Here is a 26,407-nt window from a genome sequence, read left to right as displayed (position 1 = left end):
AAAGAACACAGTTAAAGAATTTTAGAAAAGATCGGTCAAAGATGAGACTAGTTCTAACTTGGGATCCACTTTTGTAACCAAAAATCAAGAATGGAAGAGCATTACAATGCAAAGCTTTCAGGTCAAGAGTTAAGTTTCATTTGGGGCAACGATACTATTGGTGTTGTTGTTGTGTCCCATCGATTCTGAACCAACCCACAGCTGACCCTTCGGCAGGTTTTCAGGGGCAGTTATATTGTACGTTCTTCTCCTGTGGAGCAGATGGTGGATTCGAATCACATGTCTACGGGATTGCAATGGACCTTCTTGCCACTAGGTCACCAGTGCTCCCTAATGATATCATTACACTATTTAAAAAGTCAGTTTGATTCCACTTAACCAAGTTGAAAATGATTCTGTCAATAAGCAGGGAAAAGACAAGTATATAATTTGTCTCTTGATCCCCACATATTTAAAACATTTCACAATATTTCTCTACGGGTTGGGTCATGGGCATGAGTGTAAAATACTACAAGTGTGGCAACAAACACCCATGGATTGTGGGAGATATGGAGTCGTCTCTGCAGGTGGGAAGGAGAGGAAGGTAAATGTGAAAGTGGAAAGGGATATCTGGCTGAGGACTACACAGCTGCCTATGGAGATCTATGCGAGAGAATCTTTTTGTGAGTTTCTTTTCTTGAAAATGGTTGTTTCTTTTCCTTGTGTTTGTTTTGTATCAACCAGCACTTTTTACAATGATGTTATTTTGTTTCTTAGAATATACGTCTAATAAAGAATAATATTCATGGAGAAAGCTTCTTGTGTTCAATGCTACAGATGCTATTTGTCCTCTTAGGGTCCCAGAGGGTCATGAAGTGCCAGTGAAGGCTCTGAAAAGTCCTGCAATATAGCAACCACTTCTACTTTTCAAACGCTTTTTAATACGTTGCTGTTGTTATTATGTTGTACCGAGTCGCCTATGACTCACAGCGACCCTATATACAACAGCTCTGAAGTCTACTCTGTCCTGAACCAGTCTCACTGACTCTGACACACCTAATCCTATTGCCCCAGTTACTATATGAATCCATCTCACCTGGGGTCTTCCTCTCTGTACTGCCCCTCAACCCTTTGAGCCTGGTGTCCTTCTCCAAGGACTGATCCCTATGACCACATGCCCAAAGTATGTGAGAGCTTCAAAATCCTAGCCTCCAAGGAGAAACTTGATTTCACTCTCTCCAAGGCAGACTTGTTTGTGTTCTTGGTGCTCCATGATATGATTTGAGTATACAACTCAAAGGTTAAAGTTGCTTCTACAGATTTCATTCTAATTCATAATGTTTCTGAAGCTGTACATTGCAATGAAAGGGACAGCCCATTTTTGCCTTGGGAGCTACTACTAGATTTGAACAGCCAGAGCCTTGAGGCCTTTCTGTTAACAGAGCAACTTGCTATAGACTATGCCACAAGAGTGCCTTAATTTAAAATGTTTATATTTAACACTGGATTCTAAAATACACAGTTTGGTAATGTTGGTATAAATGTGTCTAGGACAGCAGAAACAGTGAGATAATGAGAAAAGTTTACTTTTGTAAATACGGTAAATGCAATACAAATATTTTTCAGGTCAAATATAAGTCATTGTAGGCCTAGTCAGTCTAGCAAATTATCCTCAAAGCTAAATTAGCTCTCAAACATCTTAAGGAAGCAGGCTTTGTGTACAGATATTAACCTATGTGATTTTTCATTTTAAAAGATGAAAGATTCCAGGCCTTTCTATGCAATTTGAGGAGTTATTGAAGTGTTCTTTAAGTATGTGCTATCCTTCCAGTGGCTCAAAACTCTAAACCTATTTGCAATCTAATGAATATGGCATTTTTTTTAATAATGCAAATGAAGGAAGTGCTAATTAGTTTCTATGGTCAAATCTCAGTCTCAAAAAATAGATTTGAAGCATAGAAAAGCAGAATTTATAACTGCAGACTTAAAAATTACAAGTGAAAGACAATTTAGCTGAAGAATGGAAAAAATAATAATAATTATGATAATAGGAATCTTAATAATAGCAAGTAGACCTTTCTGTCAGATATTGTTTTAGAAAGCTTGGGTACAATTATTTCTAATTCTCACATGGGAAAAAAGAAGGAAAATAAACAAAAAAGGAACTTAGGATACAAAACTAGTCAGTAAAAAATAAATAATACAGGGAAACTAAGTTGCTCCTTGGAGGCAAGAATTTTGAGGCTCCATCCGATATACTTTGGGCATGTTGCCAGGAGGGATCAATCCTTGGAGAAGGACATCATATTTGGAAGGGTGAAAGGACAGCACAGGGGAGGAAAACTCCAGATGATGGACTGACACAGTGACTGGGATAATGGGGACAGGTGTGTCAGAGACAGCAAGATTGGCTCCCGATAGAGCAGGGTTCAGAGCTATCGTGCATAGGGTCACTATGAGTCACAGTTAACTCAACAGCACTTAACAACAACAACTACAGGTAGTTATGGTGGGATAGGTCTTAGGGAGTTGTTCTATCACCGGATCTGTCAGTGATGTGGAGAGAGAAGGATGAGCAATCTCCTCCAAGGTAATTTACAGCCTCCAAAAATCCACTGAAGTGTCAGCTATGAGTCAATTCCAACTCAGCCACAATGAGAGTTAGAATGTTTAAGTACTTACCATGTATCAAGCCTTGTTGCAAACGTATTATATTAATAATTCAAGAGGAAGACACTGCTACCTCACTATAGAATTCTTGCCTTCCTTGTGGGTAACCAGGCTAATCTATTGCTTTGGTTCTCTAAAAGCTTCAGCAGCATGTCTAAATTAAGGTAGACTAGGAAGAAAGGCCCGGCTTCCTACTTCCAAAAATTACCCAATAAATAGCCCTATGGATCACAACAGTCTGAACATGAGGAAGGCACAAACTAGGTGCCATTATGTAAGAGGCAGCAGCAACTCCAATGATCCTCAATTATTATTCTGGGAGGTGAACGCAACTGTCATCACCATTTCACAGACAAGGAAACTTGTCCCAGAGTAACCCGGACTCCATGCATGACATTAAAAGCGCCAGTACATCTGGGGCTCTAGTACATCTCTAAATCATGTGCACTTCTTATTACTCTACTGTCTTCACCCCAAGGAATCCACTTTCAGTTTTATACTAAATTGATATAATTTTCACTTCTATTATAAAGTGGCTCCTGCAACAGCTTGATCATTTTAAGCAATTGTGTCCCTAATGGGCATTAACACCCCTCTGAAAAGAACACCATCAATTTCATAAGGAAATAACCCTACTCTTTGTGTTTGATGTTTCCTTTCTTTTCACATTCCAATCAAAAAGAAAAAACAAAAACAAAAACAAAACACCAAATCACTTGGATTTATTTCTGTAGACAGTTTTTTATATATTCAACAATAAAGCATAAGTAAACTCTAAGAGCAATTGATATTCTGTGTTAAATTTATGGCTCCCCGTCCCTATTTTAATGCTATGTTGCTAAAGTTTTAGTCAAAACAAGTTTCGTTATTTTTTTTCTCAATTCTATTGGAAAGCTGCCTGCTTCATCCACACAAACTGCTCTCCATATGCTTATTGCTGGATCTGCCACCTGATAATTAGCCAACTATGAAGTCAGCATAATGGAAGCCAGAATTTAGGTTTTAAGACAGCATCTAGTCCTCAGGTAATGGATATGTAAGGTTCAGATCAAGGATTAAATGACCTTTTATATCATTAATCTAACCACATATAGAGGAATGTGGATGCCCTACATTAAGAAAGTGCAAAGATTACAAAAAGACATCTGAAAGAATTATCTGCAAGAATTAATGTAAGAAACAAGGTAAACAATAATTTCCTCTATTGCAAATGTATGCTCAGAAAATCATGTGTGTTAATTAATTACCCAGAACTGCCTAAAAGGATTGGTCTTTTTCACTTCCATCAACAGATGGGTGGAAGGAAGGAGATAAGATGCCTAACCTGGTGACATGGTGGCTGGTCTTGACAGCAAGTACCTTGAAAGTCTGATACCATAATGGAATATTTACCAACACATAATTTTAAAGAACAAGGAAAAAATAATGTACACACATATAACTTGGAGATACAACTGTTCAGGTCTTTCATTCATAGGATCACTATGAGTTGTCTATGACATGACGGCAATTAACTACAACAACAAAGAGAGAGCTCAGCTTATCTAGTGGACAGAAAGTGATGTTATCAAGCCAAAGGTGAGTGATTTCAATCTGTGGCCCTCAGGCCTAGTTTTATTTCTTTTTGGACAAACATTTTTCTAAGTGGCATAGCACTGGTCTGTCCATTTGCTGTACAGAGGTCATCCCGTGGTTGCTGTGATGCTGAACACTCTGACAATGATATGTCAAATATGATAATGGTTACCAATGAAGGACAGTGTTTGGTGGAGCTCCCCAATTAAAAGAAGCTTGGAAGCAAGAGTGGCACCCACTTCCAAAACAGCTTGCCTTCTGGAAACCCTATGAACTTGGAGAAATGATGAAAGTTACACAAGTGTTCAGGTCTTTCATTCATAGGGTCACTATGAGTCACCTACGACTTGACGACACTTAACAACAACAACAATAACACCACACACATATAAAATTCATAGCTGACCCTACAGTGGAGTTTTGGAGGCCATTAAGTCCACAGGAAGGAGACTGCTCATCTTTCTCCAGAGGAACCTCTTGGTGGACTTGAATTGCCAGAGACACCACCTTTGGGTCAGCAACACAAGTCCCTAAGAAATACGCCAGCTGAGCGCCATCTGTGAATTACCACTCAGCTCTACTGGCTTAATGGTAATTAACTGTGTTACCAGCACAAACATTTGTCATTTGAATCTACCAGGTGCTGTGCATGAGAAAGATGGGCTATCAACTCCCATACGATTTACTGCCTCTGAAAATCCACTGAAGGGTCAGTTCTGAATCGATGATACACAACAACAACAACACACACGTGGACATATATACATATGCTTATGTTTATAGGTATATTCTTCCCCTGTAGGCAGAAAATAGTTGTGGTAGGAAAGAAAGGTTTTAAGAAAACTCTCATTTGAAAATAAATGAATCATGCACAAGTATAGTGTCAATCTATTTATTGTCACAGTTGATCTCAGATCATTGTGGGAGTGCAGAGCGACTTTTAGGATTAGGGCAACAGATTTATTCTGAGGCACTCACAAGGATGTATAAAACATGCTTAGTCTCCCACAAAGTTTATAAGAACTTCATCGGAAGGTCAGCTTGATGGTTCATCAGTTCCAGCTTGATGGTACACAACAACACAACAGTAACTTTCTTTGTATAATGCTTAGAACTCACTGTGCAAAGTTAAATGCTTGGTTTCTAACTACAGGAAGTTTAAACCCACTGAGCAACTCTTTGAATAAAAAGGATTTGGCAATTTGTTCCTATAGAAAAACAGCCTAAAAATGACCAACCACAATCAAATGGATTGAAAAACTGTGGCACACTCACACCATGGAATACTAAGCAACACTCAGAGCAGTGATTTAGAAAATAACTACATAACTTGGGAGGGAGTGGAGAGAGCATTATGCTGAGTGAACTAACTCAGTCTTATAAGGACAAATACTGTATAATACCATTATTGTAGCAATAGAAAGATAACTAGTAAAATGTGTATGAGGATGCAAAAGGGGGTGGAAAACAGAGGGGTAAGGATGTGCATGAGGATAGCCACAGGGTCACATAATTTGGTGAATGGAGGGAAATGTGGGTAAAGGAAATGGGTAAGATCCAGAGGAGATCTGGAAAGACAGGTGGCATAGTTCAATAGTGATAAATTTTATAAAACATAATGAATAAGAATTATTGTGTGAAACATAATGTGAATGAAGGCTATTGTGAAACACAATGTATATGAATTTTATAAGCAAACCGATATATAATTTTTTTTTTAATCCCACAAGACAAAGCACTATAGGGCAGTGCACTATGAGTCAAATCAACTCCAGGAGCACTTAAAAACAACAATAATACTTTTAAAGAAAATTGTATAGTTAAATAAGGAAGAATTTCTCCTTATCACTTCCAACTTTGAAAAGAACAATTGCTTTCAGAAGTTATAACTATGTGTAGTTTTTGGTTGTTTTGCTGTACTTATTTACTTTAAACTAACATAAATATGTAATGTATAGTATTTTCTCCCTCCTCCTTCTCCCTTCTTCCCTTTCCCTTCCCCATTTAAACAATTATTATATATATTCTGCTCCAAGTTGCTAAGTGCAATATTGTCCTTTGCTAGTTTTTTCTCAGGTTGATCCTTCCTTCTCCTGATGCTTTACACTATTCACTATACATCCTATTTTCTTCCTATTCCCCTAATAGCATACTATTTTCACAGTGGGAAGCTGTTTTGATTTTAGAAACCATAACATTGAAATATGTGTATATATGAAGAATATGCCTGTGGGTGTATTTAAGCAAAATATTAAAGAAGTAAAAACTTCAGTTCATAATTTGGATCTTTTCTTCTCTACATACATTTTTTAACATTGTTGTTATGTGCCGTCAAGTTGCTTGCGACTCACAGCGACCCTATGAACAACAGCCCCAAAGCCTGCTCTGTCGTGTGCCAATCTCACTGTCTCAGACACACCTACCCCAATTACCCCAGTCACCGAAGCAATCCAACTCATAGAGAGTCTTCCCCTCCTGCGCTGTTCCTTCAACCTCCCAAGCATGGTGTCCCTGAGGCAGAAAAAGATTCCCAAAATAATTTGAATGTATGAACATGTTGTTATTGCTGTTGTTATGATTAATAGTGACCCTATGCACAATAACTTGGAACCCTGCTCTATCCTGAGCAAATTGCACTGTCTCTGACACACCTGCCCCCAATTACTATAGTCACTGTGTCAATCTATCTCATCTAGGGTTTTCCTCTCCTGCAACATTCCTCTACCTTTCCAAGGGTGATTTCCTTTTCCAAGGACAGGTCTCTCTAGGAAAATGCCAGAAGTATGTGAGATGGTGCTGCAAAATCCTAGCCTCCAAGGAGCAAGTTGGTTTTACCCTTTCCTATTTATTCTCTTAGCATGGTATGTTCAAGAATCTTCTCCAGCACAACTCAAAGGCATCAATTCATCTATCATCCTTATTCATCTTCCAGCTTTCTGATGCATAGCAAGTAACTGCAAAGACCATGAGCTACATCAGGTGCCCCTTAGTCTCCAGAGTAACAGCCTCACTTGTCAGCACTCTCGTGGGGTCTCTGACAGCAGATTTCCCCAGTGCAATTTGTCTTTTGATTATCTGACTGCTAGAGAAAAGAGTGTTTATTTTGGAACCAAGTAAACTGAAATGGTTAAAATTCTCAATCTCTATCTCTCATGATGTTGCCAATTGGCCCAGTGGTGAGAATCTTTGTTTTCTTGGTGTTGAACTTCAATCCATATTGGAGACAGCAGTCCTTGACCATCTACAGATTGGCCCAGACCCAGAATGAACACCGGCCCGCCCTCGGGATATATCCTACTCCCTCAGTGCCCTCTCCCCCTACTGCCCTCCCCTGCCACCTGCCCATTTGCAGTCCAGCCAATCTGCCCACCACCTGCTTGCTGCATAAACACTTACCTACCTACAAAGCAATGTTTGTATGTATATGTCTATGAATCTATGAATCTATGAATTTATGTATATAGACATACACACATATATAACATATACATATGTTATATATGTGAAATAATAAATAGAAATATAATTATTTCTTGATCACTTAATTTCCCATACATCTGTATTAAGAATCTCACCAGTATGTATCAGTTTAGGGTCACCTGAGTTTTAAATTATTTACTCTCTAGAAACATTAGGGTAAACATGGCAGAAGGAATAAACTAAAAGAAAACTTGTTTTCTTCTTAACGAATTTACACATTTGTTTTCACACTTGTATTCAAGAAAACATTTGCCTTCATTCTCTTCAACTGTGGAAGATACATGTAAAAAGAGCACTTATGAAGGCGAGTTGAAAGTTTCTCAGAGATGATAAAGGCTCAAAGTAAAGTCGCTTATAATGAAACAAATGGAAATTCTAGATAAGATTCACCAGATTCTTCTAAACTGATTACAATCTATCATTTGCTAGTGGTTGTATTAAATATGCTTTAATGCTTAAAATGCACCACAGGCATCAATTTAGGAATATTCTATCCAGAAATTAATTTCATTTACATTGTTGTTAGGTGTCATTGAATCAGTTCTGACTCCTAGTACTCTCCACCCCCTTACCCATTCCCACCCCATCCTTTCTGATTGTTGCCAAGTGGGAACTGACTCACAGCTGACTCTTCAGAGGGTTTTCTGAAGCTGTAAATTGCATAAACAAGTATTGCCCATCTTTCTCCCTCAGAGTTTGCTGGTAAATTCAAACCTTCATAGAAACTCAACTTTGGGTTAGTGTTGCAAATCCCTAAATACTACTCTACCCGTGTCATAGCATCTTTATATCAAATATAAAAAAGAAAACATCCTGGGGCGAGCCTTGCGTTCGGCCCCCAGCGTGGGGCAGGGTGAGCTCCTCAGCCCTCGGACTGTACCATCCGATCCCTGGGTAGAAAAACTGCCTAGGGTACACAGAGAATTTTATCGAGGCTACTTTCATCCACCCTCTCCCCCAGTACACCCATCAGTAACACCCCCAAAGCCCTTCTATTTGTAACTCACAAGTTTGTTCTCTCTAGATTTGCTCCCTTTTCTAGAGGTAACCTTAACACTGAGTTTTACTCCAGACCTGACCCTGAACCCAGTTCTAGAGACAAAATGGAAATACAATGGCCAGTTAAGGAAGCAAACGAGGATGAAGCCTCAGGGTTCAGTCAGCCATCCCCACTGGACCCACCTGGAAAAACACTTTGCAGTCCAGAGAGGAGTAAAAATGTCAGGAAAACATCTAACAGAATAAGGCAAGCAGCTTCAACCCAAGATCACCAGCAAGGTGATAAAGTGTGCTCCCTTTCCCCCTTCACATCAACACCCTTGTTAAGCATGAAGAAGCCAGAGAATTTTCACCCAATTCCCAAATGAGAAACCCACAAATGAAATAGACAGTTTGTTTAATCACCATTGCACTATGCTTACCATTTCCCTGAATCATCTGGTCCCCACTGGATCCTTTTCATTTCCTTCACCTGCTCCCCCCACCAACCAAATTGTGCAGCACTACAACTGTATCCCTGCAATTTTCATCCCTGCCCATCCTCACTCTTCTGCTCCCAACTCTTACCTCCGTGTATCTCCAACACATTTATCCCAATAAATTAAAAAAAAACCATCCTGAATTAAAATAACCCTATAGAAAAGAGTTATTAAACACCTACTATATGTTATGTTGAGATTGTTCACAGCTTTAGTTTGCTTGGCTCCACAGTCAACACTCTCGGCACCAGTAGCCAGGAAATTCAAAGACATTGCGATGGGAAAGTCTGCTGTTAGGGATCTCTCCAAAGTACTGAAGAGCAATGGTGTCTCTCTAGAGACTAAGGTGCATCTGATACAGGCCATGGTCTCTGCAATCACTTGTTATGCATCAGAGAGCTGGACAATGACTAAAGAGGACAGAAGGAGAATTGATGCCTTTGAGCTGTGGCACTGGAGAAGAGTATTGAGTGTACCATGGACTGCCAAGAAAACAAACAGATTCATCCTGGAAAGGGTCAAACCAGGTGGCTCCTTGGAGACAAAGAATCATCTAACATCCATTGGACATCTTGTAAGGAGGGACTGGTCCCTTGGAGAAGGACATCATGCTTGGGAGGGTGGAGGGGAAGGCCCTCTATGAGGTGGATTGATTCAGTGACTGGGGCAATTGGGATGGGTGTATCGAGATGGTGCAATTGGCACAGGACAGAGCAGAGTTAAGGCTGTTGTACATAGGGTCACTATGAGTCGCATGCGACTTGACGGCACATAACAACAACAACATATTATATTGCAAGGAGCTCCAGTGGCTTAGTCATAACGAGCTGTGCTGCCAACTCAAAGCTAAAATGTTCGAATCTACAAGCTGTTTCACCCAGAAAGATGTGCAGTCTCCTCCCATGTAGTTTACAGCCTCTGAAAATCCACTGGAGGATCAGTTATTAGTTTATTCTGGTTCAATAACATATGAGAAAGACAACATGCTATATTGCAGGCATATAAAACTGATTATCAGAATAAAAATTACGAGTGCAACAATGAATGAATGAAAACCCAAAATCTCTGTAAATGTTCATTAAAACGAATAAAATTTAATTTAAAAAAAAAAAAGAACAAAAATTACGGCCTGAAAACTCTCCAAGCAATTGACAAAATGGGAAAATTTAGACAGTAAGCTTTCAACCAGGTATTAAAATAACAGTAAAACAGGATATGGAGTCAGACCCAGATGAATTTTAGTTCATTGTATGTTCACCACCTGTGGAATTCTGTCTTATTCTCCAGTGGAGATGATACCTCGATTAAATGAGGTCATTCGCAAAAAGCATATAGGATTACCCTCACCTGTTAGAAAATGCTCAATAAATAATATGGACTGTCATAATAATGACAGTAACAGCAACTGCAACAATCTAGTGCTGTTTTAATTTTTTAAGTCCTCTGAACTATTTATCATAATACTTGGCATGTTGAAAGCCCTTAGTCAATGCCTGCTGAATGAATGATCACTAAATGTGATACAACTTGAAAAGAGATGCACTATAAAACTTAAAAAAGATAAACACTTTCATGTGTCTCAGTCCTTCTGAAAAGAAATATCTAGAAAAGATTTTTTTGTTGTACTTTATTTTGTTTTGCTTTGCCTTTGACACTGAATATTTTAAGAGAACTATAAATTGTTCCTGCCCTCTGACTCCATTCCAACAGAAAGTTCTAACTGTTCCATTCCTTTACAAAAATATAAAAAAAAAAATCAAGCAAACTGAAACTCAAAAGCTGGCTTCAACTCAAAGCAACCCTCCATCAGGTTTTTGAGACTATTAGTTGTAAAGAGTAGAGACTTTATATTTCTACCAAGGAGCTGATCCTGAATTTGAATTGCTGCAAAACACATGCCTTTTGGGTTACCAGTGCAATTGAGTTCACTGTGAACTATGCCACATAATTCCCTCATTAAATTATTATATGATAATAATTAAAAACAAAATTTGTTCCTTTTATTTCACATGCACTTCATACTGTCTCTATAGGAGAAGACAGAACTAACTCACAGGGTTTCAAAGAGTATACTGTTTAGTGGGTTCTAATCTCTGACTTTTTCGTTAGCAGTTGAAAGCTTTAACCAGTGGGCTATCAGAACTCCTGGAAATAATGAAAATGTTCTTGATTTCGGCTTGTAAAGTCCCAAGAGATTCCGATTGTCAGGAGTTCAGCTAAAAGATTAGCCTCAGGCTTGACAGTGCCACGATTCCCAGTGAGGAGAGATTCTACAGGATTCACTCAGACTCAGATTCTCCCTTAAAACAGCAGGCTGATTCCCATTTTATGCCATCGTGGATAACAAGTCTAACTTCTTTAGGGTCTATCAACACTAACTTATTCATCATTTCCTGCAAGAATAGGCACTATAGTAAAATCAAGCATGGAAGAAGGTGGAAAATCTTGGACCTGCTTAACTCTGCTATTAAGAAGTTATGTGAGGTGTGATGTATCATTTACCTAATTCTTAGTGTTCACCATTGTTAACAAGAGTAAAATATAAATTATAAAGAGTACAGACATTGCAGGCAAAAATAGGTAACTTTATTCTTTGGCTTCTCCATTTATGAGATTCTAATTTATTAAATGGAAAGAACAAAACCATCTTAGATAATTTGAGAAAAGTTAATGAGGAAACTATTATATTAAACAGAGCACATTTTATGTTGTTATTATTACGAATAAGATAACTAATGTTATCATACTATACAATATTCACTATTATAAACTTAATATAATATAAACTATTATAAACTTCTATATTATAGCATAAAAGATAGAGATATAGCGAAAAACTAGAATACAAAATCAGGAAATAAAATTGTGATCCAAAGTAGTTGTACTATCAAAATGTCAAGAAGCAAGGCAAATTTCATGGTAGAACACTGAGATAGAAACTTCATAAACTATGCATTTGAATTAAGGTGACTTACATTAGCAAAATTAGAAGTACATCCTTAGAGGTAAGGATGATGAGGCTACATTTTACGTACATTGAGCAAATGATCAGAAGGGGCCATTCCTAAAAAGGACATCATGCTCCGAAATACGGAGGGTCGGAGAAGGAAAGGAAAATGCTTAATAAAATGGATTGGCACAGATTGCCAGAGTTAGCTGAAGCCCAGCAGAGACCATGATGATGAATATGACTGTCTTCTAGTGTTTATGGATGGCTAAGAAAACAGATTCATCCTGGAAAGGGTCAAACCGGGCGGCTCCTTGGAAGCAAGGATTGTGAGGCTTCGTCTAACATACTTTGGACATGTTGTAAGGAGAGACTGGTCCTTGGAGAGGGACATCATACTTGGTAGGTTGGAGGGACAGCGCAGAAGAGAAAGGCCCCCTATGAGGTAGATTGATTCAGTGACTGGGGTAATCGGGATGGGTGTATCAGAGATGGTGGGATTGGCACAGGACAGAGCAGAGTTTAGGGCTGTTGTACATAGGGTCGCTATGAGTCACAAGCAACTCGACGGCACGTAACAACAACAACAACAACAACAACAACAACATAGCAATAGGTATTACCCTTTCTTTATAATGGCTTGTATACAATGATCCATATATATTGTGTTTCATTCATATACATTATGTTTCATACAATCTTTCATTTATTTTATATTTCATATTTCCAATCTACCAATCACTCCATGGTAGAAAGATGCAGCAGTCTGTTTCCATAAATATTTACATACAGCTTTGGACCATTATGGGGCAAGTCTACTATATCCCAAAATAAACACTGCAGCTACAATTTTAAGACAGATTTGTGTGTTCTTTGGAGTCCATTTTATATTCTGCATTCTTCAGCAATACCACAATTCAAAAGTATCAGTTCTTCTTAAGATTCACACTATAGTCAAATGAACTGAAATAATTGCTGTAAAGTATAAAATGACTTTACAAAATATATACTAGTTACCAGCAATCAGGAGATCAGAAGGTATATTGCAATTGGAAAAACTGTAGTTAGGAATCTCTGTGAATTTTGGAGAGCAATGTTAGTCTGGGGACAAAGGTATGCTTGATTCAGGCCATGGTCATTTCAATCACTTGCTATGCATCTGAGAACTAAACAATGAATAAGGATAATAGAAGAATAATTGATGCCTTTGAACTTTGTTGTTAGAGACTAGTGCTGAATATTTCATGGACTGCCAAAAAAAACAGAGAGATATGTCTTGGAGAAGGTGCGGCTAGAATGCTCCTTAGAGGCAAAGGTGATGCAGCATCATCTCACATACTTTGGGTTTATTGCAAGGAAAGGTTATTCTTTGCTGTGACATAGGAAAGATGGAGGGATGAGAAATGAGAGGGAGACCCTCAATCATGCGGATTGACACAGTGACTGCAGCAATGGGACTTAGTGTATCAAAATTGTGAGGTTGGCACAAGATATGACAGGGTTCAGATATGTTGTTCGTGGGACCGCTAAGTCATACTTGACAGCACCTGACAACAACAACAGCATTAGAAAAGGCCACATTATGTACTGGAGACATTTCTCCCAATATATGCAAAAGAGTTCTACTACACAGTTCAGAAATAAATATCATATTTCAGGTCACTGGTCTCCGTTTATAAATAGACATACACTCCTTTTTCCCCCTTTATATTTTATGTGTAAAAATAAATCCCCTTGCATCTGATCTCTAGTTCAAAGTGCATAGACACTGAAGCTACATTAAGCTCGTTGCTCTCTGAATAACCAGTTTGAGAGTTTCTGAGTCTGAGTTATTCTTATAAGAAGTAACCCAAAATGACATTTAGCACCAGCAGAACTACACATATTTTAGAAAGCTGAATTATACGAAGAAGAAAAGGAACCTTACCACTAAAGAATGGTGTAGACATTATAGGAAATGGTAAATCACCATTGTTTGAATAATGACTAAGATTAGAAAAAAAATCATACAAAATTAGGGCAAAGGAATAATTTTTTCAGAAACAGCTGTCATTCTTTTTATTCTAAATAATCAACCAAAATAATGTTTCTTACCCCTGATCTAATGTTCTTCCAACCTAACAACAGTCAGTAGAAAGAAACGAAATTACATCAAAAAACAATTTTACACCAGAAATCAAAGACTATTATGAATATAAAATCTGTTTCAGAAGGAAAGAAGAGCACACATTTATAAATTACAAAAAAAGAATCAATAATAACCCGGCCAATTTAAAATTGGTCTTGTAAACTACCCCCAGCACCCAAATAAGCACAACACTTGCTGTCAAATTCGTTTTCTAGTGTATACAATCAAAGTCAAATGACTAGGAATCGGAAGTATTAAAATCAACCATCAAAATTTATCTTCATATCATCTACACTACTACATTCCTTTTTTTTTCCTTCCAAGGATAGAACTCTAAACTTGATATTGTTCCCTTTTTCCTTTACTTTCTTTTAAGTATGTGTTTACTAATTTCTATTCACTATTTAGCAAAGGTTTAGTTTAAAGACAAAGGGGTGCCCGATTCAAGTCAGGGTATTTTCAACTGCTTTATATGCATTTGAAATTTAGACAATGAAAAAGGGAAATCAAAGTAAGCATTTTAATTGTAATGTTGGCAAAGAGCATTGACTATCCCATGGAATGCCAAAATAACAAACAAATCATATTGGAGGAAATACCACCATAGTGAGATAGAGTGTTAAAATTTCATCTCCCATACATTGAACATTTTATCAAGTGGGGACTGTCCTTAGAAACAGAAATTCTGCTGGAAAGGCAGATGGTCAGCGAAAAAGAGAATTGACAAGAGTGACTGTAACTATAAGCTCAATTATGCTGGAGATCTTGAGAATGGCACAAGATGGGACAAGGTTTTTCCTGTTGTTCAGAATCAATGTGCATCACAGTTGACTTGACAGCATCTAAAACCAATAAGAATGTCTACTCCCTCAAATTCTGTTTCAGTATCAGTGTAAAAATTTGCATTATCATGTAATGTGGTAGCAATGTTAATGATGGTCATGATGAAATATATAGTGAGGCTTCAGAGTCAGTAACATGAAGAAAATAGTATTATATAGCCTATCTAGAAAACATGTTGAATACTGGTAGTTCTCTAAAAAACAAATGCAAACCAACAACCTGGCACATTATTGTTGAGTTGGTTCAAGTTCATGACTGATTCTTGTAGAAAAGTAGAAAATCACATGAGAAGAGACTGTGCATGTATCTCACATGTAGTTGCTGGTGAATTCAAACTGCTAGATAAGCAAAGCCTTTGGGTTAGGAGCTCATCTTGCTAGGACTGCAATCATCAGAGCTTCTTATTAAGTACAATGTATTAATATTATGATGTAAGGTAAAGCTGCTCAGAGATCAGAGTAATGTTAGCTTGGTAATAGGTATTTTAAAAAATATTAATGCCACCTTCTAGCTAGGTCTTTATTTACTACTCTTTCATACTTCACATTATTTCATAATGAAATAATAGCAGCTGCAGAGTTTTATTGAGATAATCCTAAAATCTGTCCGAAGGTGCAAGGTTCAGATGTACCAGCTACTCTGCAAGAGAAGGATGGCCAATCTCTCCCCAGAAGATTCACTGCCTCTGAAAACCCGTTGATCCGACTCAATGGTATACAGCAACAATATAGAGATATTATTGCTTAAAATACAAAAACAACAAAAATGAATAGGTGTTTAAAAGACACAGTCTAAAGTAATCGAGACTGAAGATAAGAGCCTCATCAAAAAAACTCCACAACACTTATTTTTCTGAATGGAATATAATATACCTGGAAAAAGGATGAAAGTTATACAAGTGTTCAGGTCTTTCGTGCATAGAGTCGCTATGAGTTGCCTACAACTCGACGGCACTTAACAACAGCAGCATATAGAGAGAGATCAGTTGGCCTAGTGGACAGAAAGTGGGTGACTTTAATCCGCAGCCTTCAGGCTTATTTTTAAATGTTTTTGGTCAAGCATTCTTTTAGGTCGTATAGCCCTGGTAATAATATTTCTTGACTCATAACGGAAAGCTCTAAGGATAGAGGTAAATTATCAAAGTAAAAATTTAGCAGTGTAGCTTCTAGTATAAACCACATTGTACTGAAATAAACTGTTAAGTCCTTGTTGGGAGAGAAATGAACATACAGAATCCATTGTCACTTTCCTGGAAGTGCTCAGTACATTTCATTAAGGTAAGAACTTCTTATAGTTTATGAATAGGGTTATGGACAATTTTTTTATATCCATTTATACCATAAAAATATTAAAATGCATATCTGTGAAGAATAATATTGTATAGAGGTATACAATTTTAACTCATTTTACAGTTAGAAAGTATCAAGTGTTTAAAATTTATTATGATGTTAAAAAGAAATATTTCCCTATTAAATACTCTTTTCAGTATGAAAATATTACAAAACTTCCTATGTAGTGCTCTCTTCTATAACAAAACAAATTTTTCTCATACTTCAATTAGCTATATCCTGCCATCCGTTTCAGTATATTTTCTAATTTACAAGTGGTTCTTGTTTAGTAACATAGCAGCAAACTAAGCTTATAAAGAGACCATAACCTGTGTAATTACTCTCCATTAGTAGACAGCTATAATATTGCCCCTGACAAACATTTAAATCCTAGAAACAAACTTGATCTAAAAAAAGAACATTTTGATAAATAAAATCAAATCCATGATATCACTATTTTTACTGTTTAAATTTCAAAACTTTTGTAGCTTTAACAATAATGAAATTGCTTTTAATTCAAGGGCTGGAAAGTGATCTTCAGCAGAAACGGGAACTTGAATAATTGCAATTGCACTATAACTTGTCACAGTTGTAAGACATTTGAGACTTGACATTCAAAACATCTGCGAGAATTATGACTTACGAAGACAAACAGCCATCAGTGGCTCTCACGGGTTATTAACTTTCACAGCATTTCAGACTCACCTCAAGCTCAGGGCCAGCAGTTGCTCCTTTGACTTTAGCAGCTCCCCGACTTTAAAACTGGCATAGCCCAAGAAGCTTCGCTGAAAGTGAGAGAGAAGAATCACTTACATTAATTTCTGAGGTTCTCAATAATTTTGCTGTCACACCAATCACAAAAAAAATTAGACCTCAGAAGAATGAGATATTAAATCAGCCTGACAAATATTTCATACAAGGATACAACTAATAATATAACTGTCCCATGTGGTAGGGTTGAAGGGCGAAAGGCATCCTTTCCATTAAAAAAACCAGAACTTCTCCACTAACTGTGATCTTCTCATACAAAAGCTAAAGCACAAGGAACAATGACAAACTTTCAGTATTTACCAGTGCTGTATAGGTCTTACTTGAATTCCTCAAATCACTGGCAGCAACAACTTTGTATTCCAGATATGAGCAAATCTCTTGGTTGGAGCTATTTTTATGTGAGACTCTGCACAAGTTATAAATAGAAATGCTATATTTCTCCCTGATCAGAGCAACATTTAAAAGCATTTGTTTCCTTTGTTATTCCTATACTAGCATGGGACAATTTCATTCCAACACAAATAAAAACAGCAGTATTTACTCAGCTCCATTTCCCAAAATTGCTTTTTTAGCCTATCATTCTGGGTGTTGACCAACTATGAACATCTCCTTTCTACACTCTTTGACTCATGATGCAAAGAATAAAACTCTAAACTATTTTTCCCTTTCTAGGATAAAAATCTTTCATTTCTTTTTAATATTTTTGGCTGACATCAGATTCCAAAGTCCTAATATTACGGTACATATAAATACGATTTCTCATTCTTCCATAAAAGTAAAAAAGTAAACACAGAAATAACAAAACCATTTTATTACCTGTAGTATTACTGCCTAACACATCCCAAACATATACCAAGGTCAGTGTAGTATCTTCCAGAATATTCTTTCTTCACAGATTTGCATTTAGACTGTGAGAATGACTGAAAAAGTAAGAGGCCAATGATGCCAGCTTTTTTGGTTTTGTTCTGTTTTTGTTCTGTTTTGTTTTATTGTATGTGTTTGGTTTTGGGTTTTGATTTTTGGTGAGGTTTTTTTGAGGGGGTTGAAGTTATGAGCTTTTCATTCATAAAAGCCTGAATTTACGTTGAGAGTTTTTGAGTGCAGGAAAGATAACCTTTAAGCCAGTATATGTTCCTCCTCTTTTCAAAGTGCTGGCTTTTAAATTAGATTTTTTTAAAAAAGACTTAAAACTTCATATTCAAAATATAGTTCGGTGCAGTGGTTAGAATTTCTCCTGCTAATTTAAATATGGATGGTTGGAACTCGTCAGTGGTACCACAGAAGAAATGACAAGGTGATTAGTTCTCAGAAAGACAATATTTTAGAAAATCCTAAAGAACATTTCTACTCTGTCCTGTCAAGTTGAAAGGACTCAGAATTGCAACTGCACACAGCAACAACAAAGTGAGAGATGCCGCTGTTGAGAAATGCATTGAAGTAACCTAAAACACAACGAAAAATTTAAGCAAGTTACCAAAGTCAGAAAAATGTACAATTAAAATACCAGGTATAAAACAAGGCTGGTGAAAATAAAGGGTACGTGGAAATAAATGCATTCTGATGATAAGATTATGAGTGAGAGTAGACAAAAGCAAATAGCAAGGGCTTGTATAAATCAGAGAGCTTCCCTGAAAAGGGCCTGGGTGGGTCCATGAGACAGCTACTGAACAAAGGCTTCTATCTTACCTTCTTAAAAATGCCTTTCAGAACAGCCCTGTTAGAGAGCAACTGTTCTCAGCACACATGCTCTGTCATTTTAAATTCCGTACTCTGCTGTATTTTTCTCCATTGGCACTTACACTACTGGGCATAGTAACTATTTAATTGCTTATTTTGTTCTTTCCATCTCTTAAAAAAAAGACATCTCCAGATCCACATGGGATTTTATTTTATTTCCTGTTAAATTACCACTGTCTAGAACTCAATAAGTATGTGATAAATATTTATTGATAATTAAAGAATGAAGAGTGTAAACATTAGCCTTCAAGTCAATGTTCTAATAGAAATGAGAATGATATACTTTTTACATGTATTTATTTACCAACTACTGTTTGATCTTGCTGCAGAAGATCTAACACTACAGCCTTCAATATGAATTTCATCTCAATGCCAAGAAAACACAAATTCTCACCTCTGTACCATAGGTAAGAGCATGATAAATGGAGAACAGATTCAATATGTCAGTGACTTTGTTTTACTTGGATCCACAATCAACACACTTAGTAACAGCAGTCAGGAAACCAGAAGACATACTGGACTATAAGAGTTGGCAGTGAGGGACCTCTCCAAATAGTTGAGGAACAATGATGTGAGTTTAAGGATTCAGGTGTGCCTCATTCAGATCATGTTTTTTTTTGCAATAACTTGCTATGCTACTAGGATCTGGACAACGAATAAGAATGATAGAGGAAATACTGCTGCCTTTGAACTAGAGTGTTGGAGAAGAGTACTGAATTTCCCATGGACTGCCAGAACAAACAGATATGTGCAGCCAGAGACTTCCTTGGAGGCAAAGATGATTAAGCTTCATCTTACATACTTTGGACATATTGCTAGGAGAGGCTATTCCATGGAGAAGGACATTGTGGTTAGAAAAGTAGGGAGATAGGAAAGAGGAAGATCCTCAAGTAGATGGATTGACACATTGACTACAGCAATGGGCTTGAGTGTGTCAGAGATTGTGACGTTGGCACAAGATAGGACGGAGTTTAGATTCATTGTTCATAGGGTCGCTTTGAGTCATACTCAACTTGAGGAGCTCTGGTAGCCCAGTGGGTATGGAGTTGTACTACTAACCCAAAGGCAAGTGGCTCAAATCTTCCAGCTGCCACTCAGTAGAAAGATAGGAAAGTCTTACATCCTCTTAAAAACTCAATGGAGTGTCAGCTTTGAGTTGGTTCTAACTCTGGGGCATGTAAAAACAACTAATGTAACACACTGAAATGAGGGAAATAAAAATAATTCCATAGTCAGTAGGTTTTATATTATTTAATGAGTATATTTTCTATTCAAAAGAGATATTTATAGCGCCTCCTTTTTCACTAATGATCAACATCTTTATTTTAAATTATCATCCCTCACTTATCATCTTTAATAGTAAAAATTATTAACTTCTCAGCAATTCCAGTATGTCCAAATTTCAAATTATTGAAAAATAATTTTTTATTTCTTTGCATTTTGTGAATTGAAAGTTATGGGGAGTTCTAGAATTAATAAAACACAACTGTACACATCAAGATAGACTGAGATTTTCTGACAATCAAGGAAACAAACCCCCACGACTGGAATGTGTCTCTGAGACAGGTGGAATGGATATCTTTGGAGTTCAGCTACAGACACACCACGGCACACAGCTGCAATAATGTGTGTAACCACATGTCAGTAAATGCCTGTCTGGCCCAGGAGTCCAGGGTCTCCTGTGGTAGCAGGGATCTTGGTTTGTGTATCCCAGTGCTAAGGCCAGTGTTTTAAACAGACAGCCTGTGTAACAAGCCAATTGCTGGCCTGTGCTCGTGAACAGATGCTGGGGGGGTGGGGGTGGGGGGGGGGAAAACTATGACCCAACCTTCTACAACACAACTGTCAGCTCCATGCATAGTCAAAGGACAGTAAGAGAGCTCACAGAAATAATACAACCTGTTAAAATGCATCTGGGTAATGGAATAACAACATTATCTTTGAAAGCTTGTCAATTCAGATGAAACGTTACTTGAATATAAACATCATCTTATTTATTCTAAAAATTTTAAAAAAATGTACATTGGGGCTATCTAGTGCAGAGAACACTTGTTGATAACAATTTAAAAGACAATATGGAATCATTTCACACTGCCACATTCTGTAACACCAAATAACAAAGGGCATTTGTTTACTAGCTGGTTGTTATTTGTTTGCTTCACTTTGATTTACTTTTTTCTTTTTTTTAAAAAGAATGGCTTTTCATCATTACTCACATACACTTTTGTTTATAACATCCATTACAATTGTACAAGGCCATTATTTTAGTGTCTTATTGAAACCTTTCTGTACTAATCTCTGCTCCCTCTCCCTCCAGCTCCAGGGGTCAACCTTCCAAAGGGATCTCTGTATGGTTTCTATCTCTCTATTAGCCATTCCTTTTCTTATTGTTATGAGCTGTGGAGACTCATAGCTGACCCTCCAACAAGTTTTCAGAGATCCTAAATTGCATGCGAGAAGATTGCCCATTTTCCTCCCATAGAACAACTTAAAAATTTGAACCTGGTGTCTTTGGATTAGTTGTTTGTTTTTTAATTTTTCCTCTCCCATTTGATTTGTTAGGCATGTCCTTGATTGCTCATTGCAATGTATATAATATCTGATTATCCATTCATTTCTGATTGACCTTCCTTTTACCTACTCCAATACAGTGTTCATTATCTATCCTTTTTCCCCCCTGCTTTCCCTGCACTTCTGTTTTTACAGAAGTGGTCTTATTTGACATTTTACCTTTTGTGATTGAGTTAGTTCACACAGCACAATGTTCTCTAGACCCATCTATGTTGTATAGTTAGAACTGTTGTGGCTGTGTACCACAGAGTCAGAACTGACCCACAGATGACCCTCTGGGGGGGTTCAGAGGCAGTAAAAGTCACTGGAGGAGACTGTCCATCCTTCTTCCATGGATTAGCTGGTTGTCTCGAACCACTTGTCTTGGTATTACAGTGAACCTTCTTGCCACCAGGCCACCAGAACTCCTTACTACCCCTAAAACTGGGAAGCAGCTAATTAATCTAAATGACTGATTATTTATTGAACTTACTAGAAAAGTATGAATTAGAAGGAAAACAGTTTACTCTATTTCCAGAATTTGAATTCCCATAAGGGGGGAAATAGCACAAGGTGCTAACATAAAATAACAACACAACTATACTTTATCTTTGTTACTGTAATGATAAATACAAGATTTAAGAGAACTTCCTTTAAAACTCATTTACATTTTAAATATTATCCAAGAGATAATATTTTCAGTGTCTTAGGTGACATTTTAAAAATTCTCATCTGAAATGTTGGGAATTATAAATCAGGGGGAAATTTTTAAAAGGTAAAAAGAGTAAAACTTCACTAAAACTATATAGAACACAGAGGCCTAACCTATTGTCCTGAAATAATTATTCTATCCCAATATGAAAATCTGGGCAAGAAACTCGCTTTGCCCCAATCCAGATTCACTATCCATTGAGGGGCATTGACAGCTATTATTTTTCTCTTTGCTCTTACAAGCTCTATCATCTTGGGTGAATTTACTCAATCATGTCATCCTGAGAAAATGACATATGATAACTATTCTTTTACATAATCATTGTTGTGGGGATTAAATAGAGTTATTCAGATAAAGCTCTTGGTACAGTGCTAGGCTAAGAAATAGCCCATACATATTAGTTGGCAAAATGACTAGTAAGATCATTCACCCAGAAGGTCACTTACTGAGTTAAAGTATTTACATAAAGATTAAGTTTAAGTAGTAACTATTTTTTTAAGTCTCTAAGAAATGACTACAATCAAATTAGGAAAAAAATAAGATATGTTTAAAATAAAAATTAGGTTCAAGGAACAGGAAAATGCAGAGAGATTTTGGGTAAGAGTGATCAGAAAAATATGAAGGCTATAAGATCCTACACAAGTACTATTTGTGGAGCAGATGTTTCCTACAGCTCTTTATAAGTCAAATCAGCTCTTTATAAGTCAAATTTTTACTACCTTACAAAGATACATAAACTCACGGAATTAATTAATAAGGAAGGTCCAAGCTAGAATACAGATTGCTTGCAAATCTATGGTTCTTTCATCCTTATAATGCTGAGCCTCATGTCCAGGACAAGTGGTGTTTCTCTGACCCTCTGACAGGCTCTCTGTCAGCATAGGCTGTGGTCTGGACCTTTCTGACTGCTTATGGCACAGCACAGCAGACACATTTACCATTCTGGTGTAAGGGTCCCAAAGCAGATAATCATTAAATTGCTTGATGCACAATTTCCATCCCTCACCTAGCTGCAAAGTAATATCAAGCACAGTGGGGGGAAGTAGGACATCTGTTCCAATCCATGGCCTCTCAGGACAGGCAATGTACAAATAAATAGTTTCTCCTACAAGTCCCAGCAGGGATTCTGAGAAGTTCACAGATACCCAGATAACTCAGCAGGGTTTAACACCTCTATACAGTACTTGCCTTCATGACCAAGCAAGATTACAGGAGGAGATGTTCCAGAGTCAAAGGATGTGTATCTCACACACATTACCATAAGAGAATTTGATTCAAATATATTGTTTTGTTGTTGCCATCAACTTGTTTCTGGTCTCCGACTTCCAGTGATTTTATATATAACAGACACAATGCTACCTGATCTTGTGCCATCTTCATGAACATTGATATGCTATATATCTCTTGTGTCAAGCCATCTCATTAAGAGTTTTCTTTGTTCTACAGTTAAAATTATAGATTTTCATTTTATAATAAATAATTTACACAAACTAGCCTGAGTTTCTTCAAGGACAGTGCTTAAAGCCAGTGTTCCCTCTCAACAACTATATAAATCTGTGCTCTCAATTAGATAGTCACTGGGTGCACGTAGATCCTGACCACTAAATTGTTGTTACTCTAAGTTTCAAAGGCACATTGGATTTTAGAGAATAAGTAGAAAAAAATGAGAACTGTATAATGAACATTTTTCATATTGATTATATTTTGAAAAGATAATAATTTATTAAAAAATTAAAGTTGTTATCAAATCGATGCTGACCCTTGGAGACTCCTTGTGTTCAGAGAAGAACGGCTCCCTGGAGTCTGTTTCAGAAACACATTGATAGGCCTGTCTTATAAGACAGGCAGGTGGACGCAGTCAACTTTTCTGATAATTAAGCAATTAGGAGGCCTGTGGCCTCCTAAGAATCCCAATATTTCATATCCTCTGAATTAAAAAATATTTGGTTGTAATAAGTTATTCCTGGGTGTTTTGTTAAAAAAAACACAACACAGTTTAATAGACAAAATGGTATATTTAAGTCTTCTTTTTGGCTTAAATTATATTCCAATTGGCTAGTACTGCTGTAATGTTGTATGGCATTAAATCAGAAATGACTCATAGCTGACTCTTCAGCGAGTTTTCGGAGGCTGTATATTGCACAAGAGGAGATTGCCCATCTTTCTCTCATGGTGCAACTGTTGGATAGGAACCACCTGCCTTGGGGTTGGCTGTGCAACTCCTTACCACTTGACCACTAGTGCTGGTTGAGGGGTTAAACACACATATCAATAACACTTTGGTTTAATCACCTAACACTAGAAAAAGGAAATATGGTGTAACTTTTTAAAGTCTTTGAAGACTCAAAATGTTATATAAAACATATCTTGCACATTGTTTATAGAACTGGCCTAGCCCTAATAAATAAAATTATGTGGTTTCTCATTCAAAGTGATGGGAGAAAAGCTACATTAACTATTAATCTGGAAAAAATACACTAGAGAGGAAAAAGATTGGAGAGGCTATCAATTAAAACCTGGTAGTCAAAAAAACATATTTAAAAAGCTCTTTACAACAACAAAGTTGTTTATTATATAAACTCCATTTTTGCTATGACTATACTTCAACAAGTCTTACTGCAGATATTGGTATCTCTTAGAAAAGAATGGTGAAGAAAAAGTTTGGCATGATTCAATGTATACTCCTTAAGTATGCAAAGAAATGAAGAGAACATTAAACAAAAAAACCACCACTTTTTTTAGTTTTAATTGAAGTACTTGAAGGTGAGGGTCCTTAGCATTTTACAATGGAAGAGTTATTTCTAAATCTATGTCCTTGAACAAGAGTTTAGCTCTCAAACTCCTTTTGCAGTTTCCAAAGAAACAGTTGATAAAATTATGTATAAACCAGAGGCACTTCTCTATCTAAAATAGCATGCAATCTGAGATGCTAGAAATTCAAAGTATGCTTACCTGTACTCCCTTAGGTTAATTAACCAAGATTTAGTCTTTTATTGAGTCCTGAAGTCTCATCAAATATGATGAGGTAGTTTCATGTGTGTGATTCTAAAAAATAGTAGATGGCTATCTAACAAAAAGCATGACATGTTTCTTGATTCAGTTCATACATGTATTTGATCATTTCAGGACACAAAGATAGATATACTGGAGTGAACAAAGTAAACAGGGACTTGGTTATCATGGAATTGAACATTTAATAAAGGTTTGGATGTATAGCTAATTATCTACCTAATACGCATTCTACTTATATTTCATTGCAACAGAACCTTGATTTTCTTAAAATAAAAACTGTACCTTGATTCCCTACTAGCACATGATTTAGCTCTTCTTATCCATATGTAAATAAAAGGCTACTAATGGAGATTTCTTGGAAAGTTACAGTTTCTAAGACTTAAAGGAAGGAGGCCAGTTTATGTCCTTCACTTCTGCTTTTTCAACCAGAAAGGTTTTATTCTGAGGTGTAATGGCTAGATTAAAAATTACCTTAACAAAAAAGCAGCAGAAATGTGGAGTATATGTATTAGCCCAGAAAACTTTTGTCTTTGATGTTCTGTTATACAAAAAATCAAGGATGTTTCTTTGAAGGCACTATTTGTCAGATTATTGGGCATGTCACAAATCAGCCCAGATTAAGACAGACTAGGCAGCAGAATTGTACATCCACTTCTTAAATAGTAGGCCTTGAAAACCCTATGAACAGTAGAGGAAAGCAGATAGATATAATGGTACTGGTAGAGCCCAGACTGAAAGTCAGTCAAAATGAGGAAAATAGTTGGAACATGGACTGTATCTAGTTTAAATGTTGTAAAACTAAAAACTGGGAAAAGTGAAATAAAGTAACTGAATATCAACATTCTGGGCATTGTATGACATGAAATGGACTACCTATGGCCACTTTGAATCACATGGTATACTAGCTGAGAATGAAAAACAGAGTAATAGTGTTGCATTCATAGCAAAGAAGTCAATTTCAAACCTTATCCTGAAGTACAATGTTTTGTGGATTTTTTTAAATTTTTTATGTTGTTGTTGTTGTTATGTGCCGTCGAGTCGCCTGCGACTCATAGCGACCCTATGTACAACAGCCCTAAACTCCGCTCTGTCCTGTGCCAATCGCACTGTCTCTGACACTCCCATCCCAATTATCCCAGTCACTGAATAAATCCACCTCATAGAGGGCCTTCCTCTCCTGCGCTGTCCCTCCACCCT

At 37.0% G+C, this 26,407-nt stretch overlaps 1 protein-coding gene across 1 annotated transcript in view; it reads right to left on the bottom strand.

The window, feature by feature from the left end:
- The window catches only part of INPP4B (inositol polyphosphate-4-phosphatase, type II, 105kDa), a 702,969-nt gene that overhangs the window by 438,306 nt on the left and 238,256 nt on the right, over positions 1–26,407 (bottom strand). Inside the window, exon 6 of the mRNA XM_006887014.1 lies at positions 17,134–17,213. Within this exon, the coding sequence (XP_006887076.1) occupies positions 17,134–17,213 (80 nt within the window). The remainder of the gene's footprint in view (positions 1–17,133; positions 17,214–26,407) is intronic.

This window comes from Elephantulus edwardii, unplaced genomic scaffold (assembly GCF_000299155.1).
Source record: "Elephantulus edwardii isolate Elephantulus edwardi_28Jun2011 unplaced genomic scaffold, EleEdw1.0 scaffold00053, whole genome shotgun sequence".
NCBI lineage: Eukaryota > Metazoa > Chordata > Mammalia > Macroscelidea > Macroscelididae > Elephantulus > Elephantulus edwardii.
The sequence above is the reverse complement of the archived record's forward strand: the minus strand, read 5'-3'. Positions and strand labels throughout refer to the sequence as shown.